Consider the following 24,791-nt stretch of genomic DNA (forward strand, 5'->3'; position numbering starts at 1 on the left):
TAAACACCATGACTCTTGAGGATTATTGTAATAAACCAAGATGAATGAAGATTAGTATTAATAGTATTAATTCAGATTCAGAAACAATGAGATTTAAGAGGCAGAAAGAAAACCATTTTTATTACATTAAAATGTTCCATACAAACAATGCATACACACTAAGTCATATTGCTTTCAGACACATTTTTTCTGCTATTTGTTTTTCTAGAATACTTAAACAACTTTGTAACAAAATGTAAGTACAACATTTATGAAAATATATATCTCTAAACAGGGATCTTCAATCTTGACAATACAAATAATACAATAAACACATTCAATACCAGTATGTGAACTATGTTTTGCAAACATGTAGTTAAAAGTCATTCAAGTTACATAACATATAATATACTGTTCAACTGCTCTCATATGGACACATTCAAATATACTCTAAAACTGGCATTCCATTATAATAGAGATGGACTTTGTCAATATCTTAGCAAAGATAATGCATGTTCTCATAGTTATGCTAGAAAACACAACAAAGCCAGAAAAGTAACAAGCAGGGTCACAAACAACACCATTTAACATTCTGAAAACAATTAATAATTAAATAAAATTGATAAATAAAACTTTGGCAAATATTGTATGATATCTATATGTTTTAAACACTTAAGTGGGAGAAGCTAATCACACCTGAATACTGCTACAGGTTGTGGGTTGTAAATGGGCCTATGTGTCAGTATTTCAAGAGGTAAACATACAATTCGACGGAATAGCCCTTGAGTTATGGAGAGAGGAGTTTGAATGGGGCATGGCTGATCGTTTTGTTGAAACTACTTTCTTTTGCGACATGCCAGAGTACACCCATAACTGAAGGCAAAAATCGTATAGTTAGCATTCATGACACACTTGTTCAAAGTCAACGTCAGGGAACAACCCATTTAAAATAAAGTGCAACCCCCAAACACTGTCTTGGCAAACACCATTCATAAATTAGCCTTGTTTATGATAACATATAGGTCTATTCATAAATATCTCTAAGTCATCTATAACATGAAAGTACAAAGTATAATTTTTTTTTTCAAGCACACAATCAATCAACCTTTAACTCACAAAGAACAATTACAAATACACATTTGTAGAGGATGACCCAACCGTTAAGGCGTAGAAACTCTTGGTGAGATGCTACACATGACTCCTCAATAGTGGTTTAGTCCTCAAATCAACACTCTACATTTGTAGCTTGATACAACTGTACAGTCCTTTGATACAATGAATTGCACATTCTTTAAGAGTAATGCCATTAATACTTATAATTACTTGGATTTAGTCGAGTCAGAGGATGACCTTCTCAGTATCAGTATAGTGACAGTAATTGGTGAATGGGTATAGAATTAAATATGAGGATGGGTTTAATACTGTCTGTCATTTAGAACAAATTACACAAGTGATGTTGGTCAGAGAAAGTCTAGAACACATTCTGAATTTACTAAGAAGCTCATAATGACTCCAGACTATAATCTGAATACCTGAAATATACTTTCCAATGATCCTCATTTAGATGCTGTAATTTCAAATTAAGCAAATTTGTATTCATTGTATGCTAAATGTTCATTGAATGCTGAACCATAATGATGAATAGTTGTATCAATAATTTTTTTTATAGAAATTCCCTGCATTTTTTTTCTTAATCAGTTTCTGTAACAAAAATGTTAAAATCCAGGCACTCACTTTGATTGCATTTAGCACAACATAACATATATTTAAGTAGTTGCACAAACTGCAGCAGCCAAAGAACATATGTACACATATGTACATAAGTTTCCATTTTAGTACAGTACCAGAGAACGTTAATAAACAGAAAAAAAAAAAAAATGGAAGCAACTTTAATATGGCTACAAATCTATTACATTTCTCTATGCTTCTGTATAAAGTGACGTTATCTTGATTTGACTAAACAAAATCTGAAATATGGCCACACTGGCATACACATGACAAGGAAGTACATATCATAAATCTGATTGGATGGGCTTTTCCAATGAATGACATTTGTAGTCAATTTGTTCCTATTAAATTCAGTGACAGTAAGCTGATGATGGATAAAAGAAATCAAGGTGACTGATTGCAGCTTAAGTGCAGCTTAATAGCAAATGGCCAGTTGTTGTGTGTTACCCAGAGAACTGATCTGTGCAGCTGAATCAATGTTGCTGTAAACAATAATCACCTGTGTCCAAACCTGGCCTTGTTCCTTCATGCCTGCTAATGTCCTACAGAGGGCGCTCTTACTGCAGCAATTCAGTTTTCTTTGTGGGTGTTGTTGTCTCTGGTTCTCCACTGTCAGACACATTGATAGGACTGTCTCGTGAGAAGACCTCTGTGGATTCTCTCCATACACAGTCAGCAATGGTCTTGAAGGCATTGGTGCTACACTTGGGTCGTACCTTCTGTGAGGCATTGTTAACTATTTGGCGACTATTTGAGGTGGCGATCTTGATTTTCAGAGCAGCATCCACACGGTCTACGACTGTGTAGGTGCCAATGCTGCCATCCTCAAATCCCACTATGATGTTAAGTGCTCGCTGTGATAGGCACAGATAGGTTGGCGTTTTGTAGAGGGAGCAGGTGCCGATGCTCTTGCCATCTGCCAATCTCATGACAATCAGACTTGAAACCACACCTGCATCATCATCTTCATCGCAATTGCGGAAGCAGATGTACACTAAGTAGCGTCCATCTCGTGAGAGCTTTTGCCGCCATATTATGCCAGCAGCATGGACCAGACGCAGTTTACCACTGTGCAGGTCTAGGACATTAATGTTCTCATCACCTTTCGACACAATGCCCAATTTCCCATTTGGTGATATTTGGAAATCCTCCAGGTTCTTCAAAAAGTTGCTTGGCAGCTGCACCCGCCTGCACACAGACTCATCTGCAACACTCCAGAGGAAAACTGTTTCTGTGGAGGTGATGAAGACGACATAATCTGGACTGTCAGGAATTAACTTGAAGTTAACAATTGTGATCCCATCGTCACAGATGAACTTTTTGGAGACACTGCCTGACCATAAGCTAACAGCCAACAGCTTATTCTTATTGGTTCCCACAAGGAATGTGTTTGCTGTGGTAATAAGTGCATGCTGGAGTGTTACCAAAATGTTGCACACCTTGTGACCAGTCGCAAGCCTCCAAACGCGGGAGGCATTCTGCTCGCAAAGGGACACTACAAACTGGTCATTGTGTGTGATGAGAAGCTGTGAGATCCTCTGACCATTGATACGGAATATATTCTCACCTGTGGTTGTATGCCAGATGTACTGACTACTTTTATCATCAGATGTCACCATTAGGTCACCTGATGTTGTCAAGACACAGTTTTCGACAAGGCCTTCATGCTTGTACACCATCTCAATGAAACCTGTGCTGTAGTTCCACTTGTGGATGACCTCGGACCCATCCATGGTGTATACAAAATCCTCTCGGCCAGAGAGCTGAAGGCTTTGTATATGTTTCCCAGTTTTATCAATATTTGACATGGCTGTTATAATGTCAATATCCCACACAGAAAGTACGCCACTGCTGGCCACAGACAGCAGCAAGTTATGGTGTGTTGATTTGATCAGTTTTACAATGGCTCCAGATATCTCTATCAAGCTGGCCATGCACTGTCCACTGTCTCTCCTCCACACAAATATGGATGATGTGTTCTCCATGGAAGCTATTATACTTTGGCTATTCTTGGAGAGAACGGCTGCCACAAACTTCTCACTACGCTTGGCCTTAAACTTCTCTGCCATCTTCCAAATCTTGGTGTCCAGCACCTCGATGCTTCTAGCTTTGCAGATGAGGATGGATCTCTGATCCTCAGAAAGCTCTATGCCCACCACTTCACTATCATCTCCTCTGCAGTCATAATCTTCCATCAGCTTGGGATTTGTGATATCTTTGGTGTTCCACACAGAGAGGCTACCCTCATTGTCTATCATCACCATTTGATGGATTGTGTCTAGAATCAGGATGGACTTAACAAAACCACCAGAGAATTCAGAAGTCATTGTAGCAAGCTTGTCCCCACTACCAAGGTGGAATATGGTGGTTGTGTTGAGATACTGTCCACAGAAAGCATACATTCCATCTGGGGAACATTGGACACACGTTACCTCATACCAGCAATGAAACTGATACAATGGCCATCCGTAGAGCAAATCAATCACATTGACATCTTTGCTTGCCTCCAGCCAAGCTAAGGCATGGTGGCTGGACAAGGTGAATCCATTGATGAATGCTACTCCGCCAGTGATGCCACAGTGCTTGGACCCTTTTACCTCCACCTCTGACAACAAGCATGACTTGTGGTTGTCGTAAATGAGCAAGGTATTTTTTGTGGTGGCCACTACCAGATACTTCTCATCTGTGGTTAGCCTGATGCCAAGAACAACCGACCTCGCTGTGTCTATCTGTCTTATCAGCTGTCTGCTCTCAACATCCCACGTGCTGACTGATCCATCTTCGATGGCCACAATGACTATGTTTGGAGCTAATGTAGGTAGAATCTCCACTATTTGCATGTAGCTAGAACATAGCGGTAATCTCTCGGGACTGTAGGTGACATCCATGGAAGAGTGCAGTGGCACAATGGAGCAGTATTTAGGACCATCCTTGTCACATTCAAGAAGGAGGTGTCTGAGCTTGGGAAGAGATGTGACAACTGGAAGGAGCCTTTGCTGAAGTTCAGCAGACAGTGATGCAGGATTTTTTGTCACTTTAAGCTTTATACTGCGGAGTGTAGTTGCAAGAAACTTTAGCTCCTTTTCTTGGGTGTAACTGTAAGCTAAGTCAATGTCTGTCAGGGCCTTGTCAAACTGCCCTATCTTTATCATAGTGTAGAGCCAGCTGAAGTTCATTATGACACCATACATGAGATCATCTGTCCGGCCGCTCCTTGTCAGGTGGTATGTAAGCTCCGTCATCTTTCGGTGGTTGACAAAGAAGATGTCTGGCTCTAGCAAGTTACACTGGAACACCCAGGGTTGTTCGGGTGTCTGTCTGTCATAAGAGTGCTTGTCAGCAGAAGCTTTGTCATGGCCATGAAGGCTCTGCTGGTGATGAGGGTTTCGTTGGTGTGAGATATTCAGTGAGGCAAAGTGATTATTGTCGCAGTGGAATATCTTCTTTCTACCACCTGCCCATGCCCCCAGGAAGTACTCAGCCAAAAGGCTATGCATTTGATGCACATCTTCTTCATTACTGAGGTATAGCTTCTGTGCTATAAGATGCAGGTGGCGATTTGCCCACACCATTAGCGTTACATTACGGACTTGACGCTCCACTAAATAACCTTCAAGTTCTTCTTTTAGCCTGGCTATGAAATCATAAGAAATACGTAGCGGGCTTTTAAGATTAGAGCTCACCATGATGTCCCCAAGGACACTGTTGTCCAAAGATAAGATATCCTCTAGCTCCAGCTCTGTTAGGCCTGCCCGTGCCATTGTGATGTAGCCCAGTGCCCGAAAGACAAAGCGTGAGCCAAGCTTGTTTTCAATAGAGTAGAAAAGCTGTTCAATGCTTTCGTGCACCGTCGAACACAATGATTTGTCGTCCACATCCTTGTGTGACCGCCAGTGAACTACTTCTCGGTAGATGAGGTTGACGAACATGGGGAGTGTACATTTTGCCATTGCCTCATTCACATATATCTGTTGGCCAGAGGTCACCTTCCTTTTGACACCCAGAAGCTGCTGTTTAAGTGTCTGACTGCAAGCCTTGCGGTCTCTTTGCATCAATTCAACATAGGCATCCTGGTCATGTATCAGGCTGCGCAATTTCTGGAGTATCCCATGCTTGTTGGGCAGGGTTGACACTACAATTCGGACTGTACGTGGCAGGTGGACAGGCAACCACCAGAGCTTCCGAGCCTCGTCAACATCTGACAACTGCTCCAAGGCATCCAGAATAATGACAAGAGGTCTGTGAAATGATGACTCCCCAAGCAAATTCACCAGCAGCTCCCTCATCTCCTGGATCTTGTTTGGTAAGAAGTGGATCAGGCACCGATAGTTGGTGGCAATCTGCTCACAGATGCTCTGTAGCAGCGTGCGGAGGTCAGCAGAGAAGTCTGAAGAGCCGATGAATCTGACAATGACAACTGGGTCTGTTTCTGGTCCCATCTCTTTCTGTAGCCATGAATAAGCCTAAACAAATGAAAATGAAACAGAAGCTCAGAAATACAGTATTCATGTATAGTTTACTGAATGTTTTCCAGTATTTTAATTCATATGATATTTATATACAATTATGAAAAGCTCTGTGCAAAAGTAGTAATTTTGTAATCAGATTTTAGTAGGCCATTTACAAATAAATGATCTATATATAATGCTGTATGCATTATTAATTAACGTTTAACAGGATCTTGTGTCATGTTTCTATTAAAACACACAGTTAAAAATCCAGGAACTGCTGTGACCTGAAGCAACGTTATAATAAGTATGACTCTAGCAAACAAAGCTTGAGTGACTCCAGTCCATCCATTATTTAGTCGATCCACTGTACACAAACTTTTGACAACTCTGAGTGTGAGGAAGGAAATCTAAGAGCAATGACTGTGGAGCAAATAATCAAATGTAATCAACAGCAATAGAGTCAGCACTGGATTCTTTTGTGCCAAGGATTTTCTAAATCAGTTTGAAACATTCTCTCATCCGTAGCACAATTCTTTCTTGGATGTGTTTAAAGGGTGCCCCCAGCTGTGATTCAGGGAAACATGAAATTGTATTTCTCTCTGTTTGGAGATGCTGACAATTAATGATAAAATGCTTTTCCAAAGCCACCATTTGCAAGAGGACTGTGTGTCTGTGCATTTGTATGATTAGCCAAGGGGTGTGAGTGTCCAGATTGCTACTTGAATGCATCACTGTGCTCATATTTGCTGCATGATTCTTAGTACAGTACTGCACTGACAAGGGCAATATAAAAACATGCCAGATGTACCAAACATGAGATCATGCTGAGAGACTAATTCCAATGACACAGGCACACACTCTTGATTATAAAAAGTGCATGCAATGTGTGGGCATGTAAATTGCATTTCATATATAAATATTTTAAAGTATCTGCCTTTCTGAAGTGTGTATGTTACATAGAAGGACAGTGTGTGAGAGAGAACATAAGCAAGGACGAGGGAGTTAGTCAAGGTCCCCAGGCTCATCATCTGTGAACTAACATTAGAGGCTGAGGTCTTTGACGGGTTGCCATGGGTGACGGGAAATGTCAACACTACCCTTCCTCCTTTGTTCCTCGCCCCCAAACTTATCAACACCGTCAATTCTGACCATCAACACATGGCACAAACACACCACTGATCTCCATAAGCCCTTAGTATTGGCCGAAGTTGACAGATATGAGTAATTATATCTAATTATTTTTATCAGTTAACTTAAATCAGCATTTTTTAGAGCTTGTGAATGCAATGATCTGTATTTGGATTACCGTGTGCCTCCAGATACACTGGAATGCACAAAATCTGTTATGACAGACAAATTCATGTAATTGCAGCCCAAAATACCTTAATGTTAATTTGAATCTCTTGCCATAAAATCAGATATTATGTCAGAGGAAGCAAAGATCAGCTTTAGGCTAAATACAGGCATCCTGCAGTATTAATCTAACATGACACAGCCGTGATCCAGATGGCCCTAAAAAGCAGGTCGGTATGTTCACACATGCTTTCTCTCTCACACAAATGTGCATACTATACATGCTTTTCACCTGTTTTGCCACTTCGGCAAGTAACAATGTCTTTCCAGTGCAGGGTCCTCCATACACCACTAGGGGAGCTATTCGACCACCTTTGGAGGGGTACAGGTACTCCTGGACCATGTCCAAGGCTTCACTCTTGTACACATAAAAAGATGAAAAAGTCTTGCACAGAGAAAGATGCTGTATAATTTCATCATAGACCGGATCTGTCTCTGTGTCAAAGTTCTGTTGGACCGTGGCCTGAATGATATCCACCATGTCTTCATAAAACTGTTTACACAGACCTTCGACGTAGTGGCTCTCTACTTCCTGCGAGTAGCCAAGTTTCATGTCACAGTGAGTGACGGAGGAGTAGACTCGAAGATTGGACGCTGCCACCACCATTGGAATGAACTCGTCTCTGACTTTCAGAAGACGCTCGTAGGCTTCTTGGTTTCTCATGACACGGTCGGCGCTCACCACGATGTCCATGTAGCGGGCCATCTCGGGGAGTTTAGCGAAACGGTCAAAGTTGGATATCTTCCGGATGTAACATACACATTTCTTGAGGAAGGCTGGGGTCTGCTTGCCCAATGCGAAATCCAGTTCATCCTCTAATGCTGAAAGACAGGAGAAAACAGAGAGAGCATGATAATTAACCAGTTCTGCATGACAGAACGTTTCTTTTCATTCATGGTTTTCATCCCTTCCACTGTTTACTCCTGAAACACTTCAGTGGCACTTTCAGAAAACAAGCTTAATTTGATGTCATGAGGTGAGCGCTTCCCCCACGTTTGCCAGTCTTTAGCAAATGATTAGATGCGTCTCTCTGAGCTGCCTTGACGAAGAAAAAAAATGATATGATCTCTTAATCCAGCCTCGCCTGGTTTTATCAAAGACCTCCAAAGGCAGTATTCCAGTGATAGCCTGCCAGCCTCGTCAGCTTAGTATAGCATTCTCGCGGCTTGTTCTGTAAATGAGAGAGGGGGGGATGCAAAGGCGGCAAATAAACGAACAAATCCCCCAGGAAAGAATTACCTCGATTAAATCTTGCATGTACTTTCCTCACTCTGGTGTTAGTAATCAAAATAGAAACCACATTGAAAAACAAATAATAGGGTACCTGCTTGAAGATATTATACATTATACACTAAGTAAACTACCGTTGGGTTCAGAAAGATTTTTCATTTTTCAAAACAAAAAACAAAAAAACTTCATTCAGTATTCAGTTGATCAAAAGTAAGACATTTATAATGTTACAAAAATTCTATTTCAAGTAAATGTTGTTCTTTGCAGTTTTTTAATTCATCAAAAAGCAAAAAATACATAAAAATGTATTTTCCACAAAAATATTAATCAGCTCAGCTGTTTTCAACACTGATAGTAATCAAAAATGTTTCTTGTGCTCCAAATTAGCAGACTCAAATTAGATTTAGTTAGAATCAAGTAATACTAAAAACACAGCTTTGTCATCACGGGAATAAAATAACAGTTTAGATCAAAATTGAAAACAGTTATTTTATTTTATTGTTATGGTAAAATTCCAAAATATGCAAAATGCTAAATATTGTAAAGTGCCTATGTAGTATAGATACAAGGTCAACACTGATTTTAATGCCACTATTTTCATACATACAAAAGGTTTTGGAAAATACTTTTGATGTGAAAACATCCTACTACCATTCAAGTACATATTTATTTACAATTTGATTACACTTAATGTAATACATTTAATACATACTATTTTAAACTACATCATACTCAATCTTTTGTCATGCATGTAATGTCTAATGTTACGAAACTATCTGATCAAGAGGAGTAAGCAGGCAATCTGATCTCTGACCAACATTACAGTCTATTATTTTTACTTGCATACTTTCCTGTGAAATGTAACACCAATGTGATGCCTATTTTCTATGATGCAGTGATGCTTTTTGTAATAAAGACCCACAAGATGCCACATCCGTCAGACATCAGAGTGCACAAGCTCGAGATCAGGGAAAGACTCACTGATGCTTTGAAATCAGACAGAAGACCCGTTTTAATGAAAGAAAAACCTCTGCAACTGAATGCAAATTATTCTTTTCTGGAATAAAGGGGGATCCTCTTGAATGCAGTTGTTTCATATCTACTGTATGTCGAGATGAAGACTTAACTGTATCAGTGATTGAATTCTAAGCCCATGCACTTAGAATGACATAAAAGAGCAAGCAGTAAATCTCTTCTTTCTCCTGTGTCGACCCACAGTCTCTAATGTGGGGTATGGTGATGAGACTTAACTGTATCACTGAATATTGGATTAACCTGGATGAATTAAGTTAGCCTGATTAGATCTCCTCTTATGCTGGCTAATGCGGGTGAATTTTAATTTAGTCACAATGACTTTCAAGAGTGGGATAAAAATAACATTGAGTCACAAAAGGTGCTGGAAGGCCACTGTCCTGCAGATTTTTTTTTTCAATCCCATATGTGTATAAAGGCATTTTGTGACCTATTGTAACTCCCCTTCTGTTTTTGTTGTTGTCATATGATGACAATGGCCAATCAGAGCAATTTAACAGGATCACGGTCCTATTGTAGAGACATTGACATATTCCAGGTGGCTAATTGTTATTAAAATAGTAAATGTCAGAGAAAGTATGACAATGGCCTGTTCAAAATTGTCAAGGTTGACAGTGACAGCAAGAATGACAGATAGACAAGTATACATTTATTCTCCCCAACAGAAACACTAAATCAGCAAGAGGGAGGTGATTGTTAAGAATGCTAACATTAAACTACACTATGGATCAAAAAACATGTTATTTGAGCAAAATTACTCACAGAACATTCAGATTAGAAAAAAAAAAGTCAAGTATTAAGTCATTTTAGGCATTTGGATGGGGACCTTTAGCTTAGTTGAAAATAAATTGACCTTGATGATTTAAAAGTACCATTAGTATATTCACATATACAGTCAATGTTGAAACACATTGCAAACCCACTCAGGCATTTAAAGCCATGCAAAATAACACTAAATATTTATTAGCTTTGAACAGTCATTACTGTAAATATAACTAGAGTTTACCCGAGCAGAGAAATTTCTTGGCTTGACCGCTCTTCATGGTCCCCTTCTCCTGCAGCTGTAAAACAGAGGTTCTGAAGATCCTCTTGATTTCCTCTGAGACTGCCCTCCATGCCTTGTCATTCTTCGATTTTGCTACGCTGCTTGACTCCATCTGTGGAGTAAAAGCACATATGGAGTCATCCAGTTTTTCAAGGTTCCATTATTTATATGTTAAACCAATAAAAATACCTACATTACATCCTGCCCCATTACATTAATTAATACATTAACACTTATTTCATTACACCAAAAAGCAAGTAAAAAAATCCACTTTTTGGTTTAACCTTAATGCTAGATGTAGGTAGCACAGCTAGCATAGTTGTAATCTTGTTCTAGCACAAACTGGATTTAGGGTTTGTATTTGTATTTTACCTATGTCCTTTAAAGGTGCTGTCACATTTACCATGGTTCGGCAAATTTTCACTCTCGAAATACAGCTATTTCAACCAGAAGCCATGTAATCATTGATTTCAAGAAAATGACTTATCTTGATAACTATTTTGCTATAATTATTTTTATAATCAACAGCAAAGTAGAGAGAGAGAAGAGGCATCAACATATGACAGGCCAGTATCAAACCCGAAACTGCTAAACCACAGCCCCAACATTATTTTAGTTTCCTACTGTACTTATTAACAGTGGTGGACGAAGTACACAAATCAAGTACTTGAGTAAAAGTACAGATACAAATAATAAAATATTACTCCAGTAAGAGTAAAAGTACTCCTTTTTCAATTTTACTCAAGTGAAAGTACAAAAGTACTCGAGTTTTTATGTACTTAAGTAAAAAAGTACTGAAATTTTATATAGGCTACTTAATTAAATTTTATATTCGCACATATTTTTAATAATCCTACTGCTCAAAATACCTGGGATTTTTTTTTCAAAATAACCACTATATGGAGTCAAGATATATTTTTGTTGTTGATATGGACTACGCTGATGAGAGTGATGTTAACTGTGAAAGCTTACACTGTGATGTACATGAGAGAAAACAGAGATGACCATCTGATTTTCACCAGTAAGAACAAAGTATTTTAAAGTTTGTTGTTTTACAGAACATCACAGTTAGGACTATATATGACATGATAATAAGGCCTGAAGTTAGGAAGAACATTTTAAAGGAAAATATAATTATATTTTCATAATGATTTTTTCAGCCCCCAACCCCCCCCCCCCCCCCCCCCCCCACTTTTTATATCACGGAAATTCGTCCCCCACACTTTTTCGGTCAAGTGTGTTCGCATAGAGGTTTTCAAGAGCTGGTGTGAATAAATATAGATTTAAGCTCAAAGAGACGGGATAGTCTGCACATGATTTGATATTTTATTCGGACCCAGAATACAGCGAGATGAACATCACAGAGCGCTGAACTCTCCTGCAGTGTGTGTTTCATTCATACTCGAAGCCGGAGGGCGCACTCGCGCAGAAAGTCATATCAGGAAATTCCTAATATGGGCAAAATCGCTGTATGAAAGCAGTTTTTACACAGAGAAAAAAAAAGGCCAGAAACTTTTGGAAACACGAAGACATTAAACATACGATTGCAATACTATATGGTTTTTCAAGTCATCTTCAGCAGGTGATAAATAAAGTATGAACAATGCAGTGCTAATTGACAAAAACATTTTGTAGTATATAAACAAATCATTATTATTTGTTATTGTCCAGCAGTTATAGATTTCTAAGCCAATTAAAAGTTAGAAATTTGAGAAAGATTTAAGTTGCCTATTGTATCCACTACCAGTCAACAGTTTTTGAACAGTAAGCTTGTTAATATTTTTTAAAGAAGTCTCTTCTGTTCACCAAGTCTGCATTTATTTGATCCAAAGTACAGCAAAACAGAAAAATTGTGAAATATTTTTACTAACCTATTTATATTAACTGTTTTTTATTTGGATATATTTCAAAATGTAATTTGTTGAAATTTCAAAGCTGAATTTTAAGCATCAATACTCCAGTCAGACAATCCTTCAGAAAAAAAAATAATAATAAGGTTTCTTTGATGAATAGAAAGTTCAGAAGAACAGCATTTATTTTGAAATAGAAATCTGGAATAATCTGAAATAGAAAATTATGTCTTTATCATCACTTTTGATCAATTTAAAGTGAAGTGACGTGACATACAGCCAAGTATGGTGACCCATACTCAGAACTCGTGCACTGTATTTAACCCATCCAAAGTGCACACACACAGCAGTGAACACACACACATGCTGCGGCGCCTGGGGAGCAGTTGGGGGTTCGGTGTCTTGCTCAAGAGAACCTTAGTCATGGTGTTGCCGGCCTGAGACTCGAAACCACAAAAGAGTCCTTGCTAAGTAGAAGTGTTCATTTCTATAATTTATTTTCCAAAAAACTAAAATTATATTGACTGTAAGCTTTTGAATGATATATAGTGTACAATGTTGCAAAAGCTTTTTATTTCACATAAATGCTAGTTTTTGGATCCTTATATTCATCAAAGAATACTGAAAAAAATATATTCATGTTTTAAATATTGATAATCAGCAAATCAGCATATTAGAATGATTTCTGAAGGATGTGACACTAAAGAATGGAGTAATGATGCTGAAAATAGAGCTTTGATCACAGGAATAAATTACAATTTAAAATACATTCAAATAGGGAAAAAAGTTATTTTAAATATAAAAATATTTCACAATATTACTGTTTTTTGCTGTACTTTGGATCAAATAAATGCAGGCTTGGTGAGCAGAAGATACTTCTTTAAAAACATAAAAAATATTACTGTTCAAAAACTGTTGATTGGTAAGCTATGTAGATTAAAGAAATGTTATATAGCCTACATATATAGCCTATATATATATATATATATATATATATATATATATATATATATACATATATAATTTCTGTCCCCCTCACTTCTGAAAAGATGGCTACGCCCCTGGATTTTTTCCTTCTCAAACCTTGTCTGTGGTGCCTGGCCAAACAGGGTGCATCTCTTCCCACTTATAATTATAGATAATTACTGTAGTTACCATGTTCTGAACATCACATCCTTTCTTTTCTCCCCAGATGTAATCTATATATCTATATATATATATATATATATATATATATATATAGGTGGTTGAATAAAAATATTTGGACATTTATAAAAATTACCTCAACTTAGCACCAGCAAGCTTGTAAGCTAGACAGTTAGCATCAGCTAACAATATTTACTTATTTTCAGTACGGTTATGAATAAACATTCATGTCTGTCTACTCGTCTAGTTAATCCAAACGTTACTGTTGATAAACAATATAAAAACAGACGTCACATAGGGATGGTAGCATTTTAATAAAACTGTTAACATTACGGCAGCGGGGAATTTGAACGTGCATGAGATATTGTATTTAATCTGTGTAATTTTAATGTTTGTTTTTTTATTTAATTTGTTTTTTTTTTTTTTTTTTTTTTACCTAATATTGATGTGTCTGCATCGTCTGCACTCGAGTATTTCAGTGGGCTTAAATAGATCACTCTTTACAACGGATTTAGTTCCCAAACAACTGACAATTTTGACCTAAATATGATTTTCAGTTACAATAATTAATCCAAAATTTCGACATTAGTAACTTACTTTTAGCAACATCAGACGCACGCGCGCTCACAAGATCTCCCAGTTCTTACTTCTGTAGACTCGCACTAAACGGTTCATTTGAATCAGTGAGTGGTCGACTCCAGAACAGCTGCAATCCATAGACAGTAGGCTGCAATCGGATCATTCTAATTCGTAAACGAATCGTTTGGTGCGATTTGCGATCCGATTTAAGTTTATTTTGAAAATACTCAGTTTGTTCATGATGAATCAAACACCGCTTCTGCGTGTCGGAGCAAGTGATATATTATAGGGAGTAACGATATGTTTTATGAAATGTAGTGAAGTTAAAAGTACGATTTTATGCTTTGGAATGTAGTGAAGTAAAAGTAAAAGTTACTCAAAATAAAACTACTCCAGTAAAGTACAGATACTTGAAAAATTTACTTAAGTACAGTAACGAAGTAAAGCTACTTCGTTACTGTCCACCACTGCTTATTAAAGGGGTCATATGATGCGATTTAAAATTTTCCTTTCTCTTTGGAGTGTTACAAGCTCTTGGTGCATAAAGAAGATCTGTAAAGTCGCTAAGACTAAAGTCTCAAATCCAAAGAGATATTCCAAGACTGGGTTGAGGGTTGAGGCTGGTCAGTACCTGGATGGGATACCGCCTGGGAAAACTAGATTGCTGCTGGAAGAGGTGTTAGTGAGGCCAGCAGGTCTGTGTGGGTCCTAACGCCCCAGTGTAGTGATGGGGACACTATGCTGACAAAAAGCTCCGTCTTTCGGATGAAATGTTAAACCGAGGTCCTGACTCTCTGTGGTCATTAAAAATCCCAGGATGTCCTTCATAAAAGAGTAGGGGTCTAATCCCGGCATCCTGGCCAAATTCACCCATCGACCTCTGACCATCATGGCCTCCTAACCATCCCCATACACTGACTGGCTTCATCACTCTGTCTCCTCTCCACCAATAGGCTGGTTTGTGGTGGGTGTTATAGCGCAATATGACTGTTGTCTCATCTGGCGCAATATGGATGCTGCACACTGGTGGTAGTTGAGGAGATTCCCCCCTTCTATGTAAAGCGCTTTGAGTGCCCAGAAAAGTGCTATATAAATGTAAGGAATTCATAAAAGTTAAGAGTCAACCACACCCTCCAAAAATGGCTCATTCTAACATGCCCCCACATGTCTACATCACGGGAAGATTTGCACATTGCCACCCAAATGTTCACACAAAGAAAGAAGGCATAACTTTTATTCTCACTGTTGCTGTTGGCCCCGTGTCGTGGAGACGCTGTGTTTCATTGTGAAATTGAAACTGCTTTGTTTGGCCTTCCAAAAGAGGACACAACTAGAAATTAGTGGTTAAGTTGTATTTTACAACACTGTTCCAGAACAGTTCAACCCAAATATTCAGATGTGTGCAGTGCATTTTACGGAGGACAAGGACTGTTTCCTGAACCAGTAGCCTACAATGCTGGTGTCTGTTTCTATAAAGTAGTGCAATTCCAACTTTGCAAGGACAGTCTGGCGCTTCTGACTCACAGTCTGTAAGTAAAGTTTAATATTTAAAGAATTTGCCACTCATGATTGAAATGCGAGCTTTGAGCAGTGCAGAGTACCACTTCTTGTTTGTCATTTCTCTGATCACAAATGCAGACATGGTTTTATGTTTATGCAGTGTGATATGCAAAGCAACATGTAAAAAGACAATATAAGTCATAATCAGTAATTATGTCCCCACTGGATGCAACAAATGCCTCATTTATAATGGGTTATACTGGTTTAAAATTGTCGCGCCGGGAAACAGCATCACAGTATGTTAAGGGATGTAACATTTCCATCACACGTTTGAGGAATTCGGCAAATCACAACACACTGGATAGCTGGCCAATCAGCATACACTTCGGTTTTCAGAACGATGACGCATTTCAGAAAGGCATGGCATAGAGGAGCAACATTAATGTACATTATGTGGAAAATAATGTTTATGTTACCTTACACCACATAAACACATTGCATTAGACCAAATACACCAAATAATGTTCTTTTTAGCAACAAGCAATGACCCCTTTAATAAATTCACACACAAATAAATACCAAATTTTGTGTTCGGACCAATGTAGTTACATGAATTCTCTGTGATTTTTGTTTGCCACTATCCCACTTATTTTTAATGTAAGAGAAGGCACAAACATTTTTAACTCGAATGCTCAAGACTTGCAGCATCAGCCACTTCAATTATTTTAGCTGCATATACAGTAGTCCATAATGCTGCTTAATACTGCAATCTGGAATTTTTGTCATATTTTAATGTATTAATCATAAATAATGTAGCACAGACACTTTTAGTGTAAATCACAATGCAAGTTATTCACCTTAGTGGCTAATGAATTGGAAAGTCTTGCACAATCACAAGCAATAGTTTACTTCATAAATATCACACTTAAAATAAGATTAATTAGACATGGATTAAAAAAAAAATTACATAAAATAAAAAAATATATATTTTATAAAGCACTTGCAATATCTCTAGCTGATTAGTACTACATTACTAGAGAAAAAATATATTACTATATTTAAAACATTTATTGATATAAAAACACATATTAATACAGTTCAATGAGATTTTCCATTCACTTTTCCAATTCATTCATAGAAATGTGAAAGTTCCTAATATTTCCATGACCACAGGAACTCAATGTAGAGGGATGTCAAAAGACGTCCAATTTACCAGAGTTCACCCAACAATACAAATGACTCTGCTTGAACAAAGAAAGAGAAAGCAGACACCACACTGCGTTACTGAAGTCATATTTTTAAGAAGTGTTTGTCATGAACCCAGTCACCTACCAGAGAGAAAGAGGACAGAAGGAGAGAGAGAGAGAGAGATCTGTGGGTGTTTCTGCTGAGTGCAGGTAGAAAATCAGTCCCTGCTGCTTTTCTCATTTTAGTCCAACAGAGACCCTCAGCTTCACAGACGCTTCCTCAATTTGCAGCCACTCTGCGTTACAACCTGATTTATACAACACTATATGATCTCTGTGTGTGTACGGGTGACAGAAAGTGAAACAGAATTTGTGTGTGTGTAAGAAAGGAAGAGAGCTCCAGTAAGGTTTAATGAAAAACAACTGAATTTATAAAGCTAATAAACTCTACAGGCAGTGAACAGTGTTCTCTCTCAGGCCTGCCATTTCTACAATGCTCCATATAAAACAGCAACAGCACCGGTCAGCCGCTGACATTTACAGGTTGTTCCTGTGCAGGACAGGTCAGGTCTGCTGGAACTGAATGTAATCCTAGATGCCGTCTTATGTGCATCAAAAGCAGTGGTGTGTACTACTAGACTTCTGAAATAAAGTGATAAGGTCTCCTGTCTGGGTTTGGGTGTTATTATTCTTATTTAAATTCATGTTCCAGTTACATTTGCTGTTTACACAGTTTCTGCGTTAATGGAACACCTTACACTTGGAAAATCAACAAACAAACGTATAAAATATGAGCCAATTTTTGCATCTGTATGCCTGCCCACTGTAAATTGAAATTTGGAATCATAATTTGTTCAACTGCTATTCAACTGAACTTTTCAACTGAAAAAATTAAATAAAATTGTGAAAGAAATAACAACATTTGGACATGTTTTACACTACTGTTCAAAAGTTGGGAGTTCAAAAGTTCTCTTTTTATTCAGAAAGTTTGCATTAGATTGAACATAAAAGACAGTGAAAGCAAATTATTTATCTTTTAAATATAAACTATTCATGTAAACTTTCTACTCATCAAAGAAAAATGTAAAAAGTATCATGGCTTTAACAAAAAAGTTAAGCTGCACAACCGTCTTCAAGACTAATAATAAGAAGAAATGTTTCTTGAGCACCAAATTTATAATATTACATTGATTTCTGAAGGATCAGATCAGCTTTGCAATCAGTCATAAATTACATTTTAAAATATATTGAATTAAAGTTATTTTAAAGTCTAATAATATCTCACAGTATAAGTTTTACTGTTTTTATGCTAAAAATAATTGTAGCCTTGGTGAGCAAAATAGACTTCTTTTAAAATTATTAAAAAAGCTTATTGACCCCAGACTTTTGAATAGTATTGTATAGAAACACTCAACACTGTGAAATGTGGTAACCAGCTAATTTAATTCATACCTTGGACTTTGGAATTAGCTATACATCTAATTATAGAGAAAGATTTTCATTGTTTCTAAACACTAATCTCTTATAAGATATCCCAGTTTTTCAAACATATTCATTCCTTCCTGCTCTACTTACAGAGTTCTGGTAGTTTTTCAGCATCTCAGCTTTCGGTTTTAGGTAGTAGGCAGGCGGGACTGAGTTCTCATCTCGACAATACCACTCCTCCAAGATCCGTGTGTCTAGTCCCGCCTCCACCGCCGCATCTAAAATCATCTCAAACTCAGCTGACTCCACCTCCCCTGGGACCCGAATGCTGCCGTACTTCTCTCCAATGAGCCCCTGGGAAAGAGAGAGAAACTTTATTTACAACTTTATCTTATCACAGCATATTATAAAAGCAGAAATAAATGAAGAGGAAAAGAGAAACACAAAGGGCTGTTACACTGTGCATAACCTTGCTTATTATCTTTTAAAAATCTGGACTAAGGCCACTTTTAACCCTGGGTAAACCAACAGTTTACACTCATTATTTTGAAGCTTAGCACTGCTTGCGGTTCCTGTCACTAGCGGTATTCTGGTTTGCATATTATGAGGTTGATAACATCGAGTAGACATTGCAAACTGACCTCATAAATATGCAAATAAGAACATTAACCCAAAGTTTACAAGTAAACAGTAAGTAATCTTTAAACCTGGGATTAATTATTAAGACAGGATAAAGTGTGAACAATGTGAAACCACGGTTAATAATTACAAATGTGATATGCCAAAATAATCAATTAAGACTTATTAACAGGGTTTATACAAAGAAAAAACTGAGTTCGAAAACTACAGAAAATTAACCAGTCCACATGCCATTTACCATTGCAAGTTTGTAATGAATTCACAACAATACAGTAAAGGCTGTTAGCTTTAGAGCATACCACTGCCAACCTTTCTTTCTTTTCCAAGCTATTTAGCTACTGCGTGACTGTTGTCCATGCCGCTGAGATTAGAAAGCCAATTCTCTACGTTTGCCACTGTCATTGTGTCCACAAGCCTATAACCGCCAGTGACAGAGTATTCAACGTGTGCTGGATAAGCCTATAGACTGATGGTCTGGCCCTTCTTCAAAAACATATACATTAGAGACTTTGCAGGAGATGAGACAGGGGTTGTGGGATTTCTTGGTCTCTGATTAAAGAATAGTAGCAGAATCCAAATAGAAAGTCTTGGCCTTGGCTTATATCTCTACTGAAATTGTAGGTTTCCTACAGGAACAATGTGACAGTGATGCTGTGAGATGATTTATGTGACAGCTAATTCAGTATTTTTTAATGGCTACTGGGGTGAACTTTTAATGCTTTGCTTACCCGACCTTTACATCACTGTGCATCTATCTGTCTCGCTCTTCCTTTTCATTTGAGCTTATACGTTCTCTTTTTTGTCTCTCAAATTCTTTCCAACTCCTTCCTACACAGAGAAAGATACATTATTCCTGTTTAGTGTACAGTACTGAGGAGTATAAGGACTATGAAACTCTGCCAACTAGATTAAGAACGAGAGTGATGAGCAAAAACCCAACTCTGTCCCCCTCGCCTTCTGCTTTTTAATACTTTTCATATAAGCAAAGTTGATATGATAAAAAAAAAAAAATTCTTAACCTTCCTAATACATTCAATATATATATATATATATATATATATATATATATATATTTTTTTTTTTTTACTTAAAACCACATTATATTTGACAAATCAATTCTCAATGAAGGTGCAAAAACGTCAGTGTTGGATGTTACAGTGTTATTACTGTGTTATTATTATATTTAACGCTTTTAATAAAATAAAATAAAAAACTGAGGAATTCTTTAAATTTTTCTCATGAACTACATCACTCTACAATGTGATGCAAGAAGCATACTTTTTTTTGCAATATCCATGAAAATTGTATATGAGGATCACACAAATCAGCTCCAATGAAATCTTTTGATTTAATTAAACAACAGTCCACCCAAAAATGACTATTCTTTTACAGGATAGTAGTAAAAAAAAAAAAAAAATAATAATAATAATAAAAATAAATAATAAAATATTTATAAAATAAAAAATAAATCGAAAGAAATTAAAGCATATATGGTTTAACTATCCTTTTAAATTTCTCAAAAATAGCCCACATTTTTAAACCTACATATTACTCTCTTATTTTTAAACAAAATATATTAATTAAAAAAAAAGAGGTGTAAACTGTGTGTACTCAGAAGAACCCATAACTTCAAAACATTACAACCTTAGCAGGCAACACAAAAAAAATCTATAAATATTAAAAACAGCTTTGTAAAGCCATTATTGATTTCCTCTGAAAGTTGTGTGTGCATGTCTCTCTGTGTGTGTGTGCAAATTTCACTTAATCACAGACATTCTGAGCACCAGAATGAAACCCTGAAAAGAAAAAAAGCTAGGTATCATCAAGCTCATTCATACACACTGTTCAGCCTCCAGCAACTCTAAACATGTCAGAAAATCATTTGGTTCCAATTTCAGTCTTCTCAATTTCATCACATTGGATGTGGAAGATGAACTACACTTTACAATTCACCCGGTGTAACTCTGAATCTTTTTGGCCTGTAATAAATGTCATATCCAATCTTTGAGGTTTTAAACAGTTGTGAAAATAGCTACAAAATATATAATCTACAAAATATAAAAAAAGAATATATGTTGAATAATTGATGGTAATGCTTTCATATGTTGCTCAAAAAAAAAAAAAATTTTTTTATAGAGGTTCCAGCTCATGTCTTTGTCACAGCCTCAGACAGTAGATAACAGGAATAGAGAGACTGTGAAAAGCTGGTCAAACGAGTGTTACGGTGTCAGTGTGGAAATACGTCCCCTTGGCAATTGAGGCACACACACTCACAAAAACATGTAAGACGTACAACTGTCTCATGTTTTATCACGCAGGGCTCAGAGACACCTCTGCTGCCATGAAATCTGCTGCTGAGGATACGGACTATCATCTGCACCCCCGGGGCGTGAAGAACAACAAGGTGTGTAAGAGAGAAATAGAGAGCGAGTCTGTAAAATGACCCTATAGTACAATCTGTGTTGCTATACTGTTCCTCTGAGATGGTTTGCTTGGTCTTCTTACAGATAAACTAGTGTTTTTCTTTAAGTATGGAGAAATCAAGAGTGTATAATAGTGCTGTCAAATGATTAAGCATCCAAAATAAAAGCTTTTGCTTACATAATATATGTTTGTGTAGTGTGTATATTTATTATGTATATATACAGTAAATAGACACACACACACAGTATATATTTAGAAAATATTCACATGTATAAACATTTATATATTTATATTCTTGTATTTTATGTATAAATATATTTAATATATAAACATAACATTTTCTTATACATGCACGTGTTTGTATTTGTATATACATAATAAATATGCACAGTATATATATATATATATATATATATATATATATATATATATATATACAATACAGACCAAAAGTTTGGACACACCTTCTCATTCAAAGAGTTTTCTTTATTTTCATGACTATGAAAATTGTAGATTCACACTGAAGGCATCAAAACTATGAATTAACACGTGGAATTATATATGGAATTATATACATAACAAAAAAGTGTGATTACTGCTTTGCACACTCTTGGCATTCTCTTGATGAGCTTCAAGAGGTAGTCACCTGAAATGGTCTTCCAACAGTCTTGAAGGAGTTCCCCGAGAGATGCTTAGCACTTGTTGGCCCTTTTGCCTTCTGTCTGCGGTCCAGCTCACCCCTAAACCATCTCGATTGGGTTCAGGTCCGGTGACTGTGGAGGCCAGGTCATCTGGCACAGCACCCCATCACTCTCCTTCTTGGTCAAATAGCCCTTGTTGCCTTCAGTGTGACTACAATTTTCATAGTCATGAAAATAAAGAAAACTCTTTGAATGAGCAGGTGTGTCCAAACTTTTGGTCTGTACTGTATATATATATATATATATATATATATATATATATATATATATATATATATATATATATAGTGTAAACAAAAACTTTTATTTTGGATGCAGTTAATCGCGGTTAATCATTTGACAGTGCTAGTATATTCTGTTTAGCCCCTAAACATTCAGTTCCATGTGAAACCAAGCACTCTGGACGCTGGGTGCTGTGAGACACAGTCCCTTGATACCGTGCCACACTTTGATGACACATTAACAGGTACTAGAATAAACAGACACTTTGAAGTCAAATTAGGAATGTGTATCATAGTGCCTTCATTTTCTCATCCACTCCTCTGTTGTTCTGCGGCTCAGTTACTGTCCTCTTGTTTTCTTGCCTTTTAGCTCTTTCTGCTCATCTCTCTCTCTGTCTCTGTCTCTGCCCCAGGCTGTGTGACAGTAAGTTTCAGCTGCTGTCTCCTCTTGCAAGAGCTTTGATGTCTGTCTTACTGTTACTGTTCTAGGAAACCATAACCTCAGAGCATTGTGGAAAGTGGAGAGTGTGGGGAGTGTTGTTCAGAATTAATTTATCTTTGAGGAATGTCAAGTTCATTGTTTAGGAATGTTTTTCTTTTTGAGACTTGGGGCTCAAATGCAATTTTACAATGAAATGAAGCACATTGAAAAGACATTGGAGGTCCAGGTAAATTAAATTCTCCTACTTTTTTATATTTTCGATGTACACTATCATTCAGAAGTTGGGTAAGATCTCTTAACCTCTTATGCTTATCTAGGCTGCAATTGTTTGATCAAAAATCTATACAGTAAAATCAATTAGAACTTTAAAAATATTACTACAGTTTAAAATAACTGTTTTCTGTTAATAAAATGTAATTTATTACTGTTATGGCAAAGCTAAATTTTTCTCCGCTACTCCAGTCTTTATTGACTGGGGAACTGTTACCTCCCGAGTGTACTTTTATAAACACACCGCATACGACTGGACGTGGAGGAGGAATTGCCACAATATTAAAGAGTCGCTTATATTGTAAGCCATTGTCGATGGCTTTTACTTCATTTCAGCTAAGCTGTTTTGAACTGGGTGCACGAAATCCTGTTCTGTGCGTGGTGATATATCGGCCGCCAAAGCATAATCAGGACTTTATTAAGGATTTTTCTGATTTTATTGCTTTTATAAGGACAAATTATGATAAGATTCTAATTGTTGGTGATTTTAATGTACATGTCTGTTGCCCTTCAAAAGCTATGGCGAAAGAGTTTTTAGATTTGATTTATGGTTTTAATTTAATTCAACATGTTGCAGGATCCACACAAATACATGGCCATTTATTGGATCTTGTATTGTCCTTTGGGTTGCCTATTGATAATGTATTGGTGTCTGATGCTATTTTTTCGGATCATTGTCCTGACATGTTTGATTTAGTTTTTAATGATTTAGCAAAACCACCCGCTCCTGTGCGTGGCGGCACTTTTAAGCCCGACACCTCCTCGTGTTTTTCTTCCTTTTTGCTGCTAATGTGCAAGCAAACAGTAGTTAAGTTGCCTATGATACAGAGCAATTAACAAATGTTTTTCTGTCAACCTGTTCTGAGGTCATGGACACTGTAGCTCCAATAAGAGCAATTAGCCCTAGACCAAAGCCTGAGCCATGGCACTGTGAAGCCACACGCGCATCCAGGCGAGAGTGTAGAAGGGCAGAGCGTCGGTGGAAAAAGGATGGGCTGCAGGTGTTCTATCAGATTTTACAGGACAGTTGGAGAAACTATCAAAAATTGTTAAAGTTAAACAAACACAATATTTTACAGAAATAGTTTCTCAAAATGTCAAAAATCCACTTGTTCTTTTTAAAACTATTGGGTCTGTGTTGAACCCTCCACAATCCACTTCTATTGAATTTTCACCTGATATTTGTGAATTTTTTTTTGGCCTTTTTTAACAGTAAAGCTTCAAATATTAGAGCCAATATATTGCCCCTTTCTTTAAACTTTTCCTTAAACATGCAATGTTCAGCTATTTTTTGTCAGTTTCAGCCAGTTTCATTGTTATCTCTTACAAAGATTATCAATCAAATTAAACCCTCCACATGCTCTATGGACCCTGTCCCTCCACACTTTTTTAAGGATGTGTGGGAAACGATAGGCTCTCATGTTGAGGAAATTATAAATAGTAGCCTGTCTTCTGGAGTTGTGCCTGCATTTTGTAAAAAAGCAGTGATTGAGTCACTGATTAAGAAAGCTGGACTTGAGTCTACAAATGTTTCAAATTTTCGTCCTATTTCAAAGCTTCCTTTTTTATCGAAAATTTTGGCAAAAAA

At 37.1% G+C, this 24,791-nt stretch overlaps 1 protein-coding gene across 2 annotated transcripts in view; it reads right to left on the reverse strand.

Annotated features, from left to right (window-relative positions):
• Positions 1-92: 92 nt before the first annotated feature.
• LOC132124661 (NACHT and WD repeat domain-containing protein 2) overlaps positions 93-24,791 on the reverse strand; it is a 92,415-nt gene continuing 67,716 nt past the window's right edge. For both annotated transcript variants that reach the window (XM_059535783.1, XM_059535790.1), the window contains 4 exons: positions 18,657-18,860; positions 10,781-10,931; positions 7,744-8,333; positions 93-6,170 (listed from right to left, as the gene is read on the reverse strand). In XM_059535783.1, the coding sequence (XP_059391766.1) occupies positions 2,265-6,170; positions 7,744-8,333; positions 10,781-10,931; positions 18,657-18,860 (4,851 nt within the window). In that variant the 3' untranslated portion in view covers positions 93-2,264. The remainder of the gene's footprint in view (positions 6,171-7,743; positions 8,334-10,780; positions 10,932-18,656; positions 18,861-24,791) is intronic.

This window comes from Carassius carassius, chromosome 3, assembly GCF_963082965.1.
Source record: "Carassius carassius chromosome 3, fCarCar2.1, whole genome shotgun sequence".
NCBI lineage: Eukaryota > Metazoa > Chordata > Actinopteri > Cypriniformes > Cyprinidae > Carassius > Carassius carassius.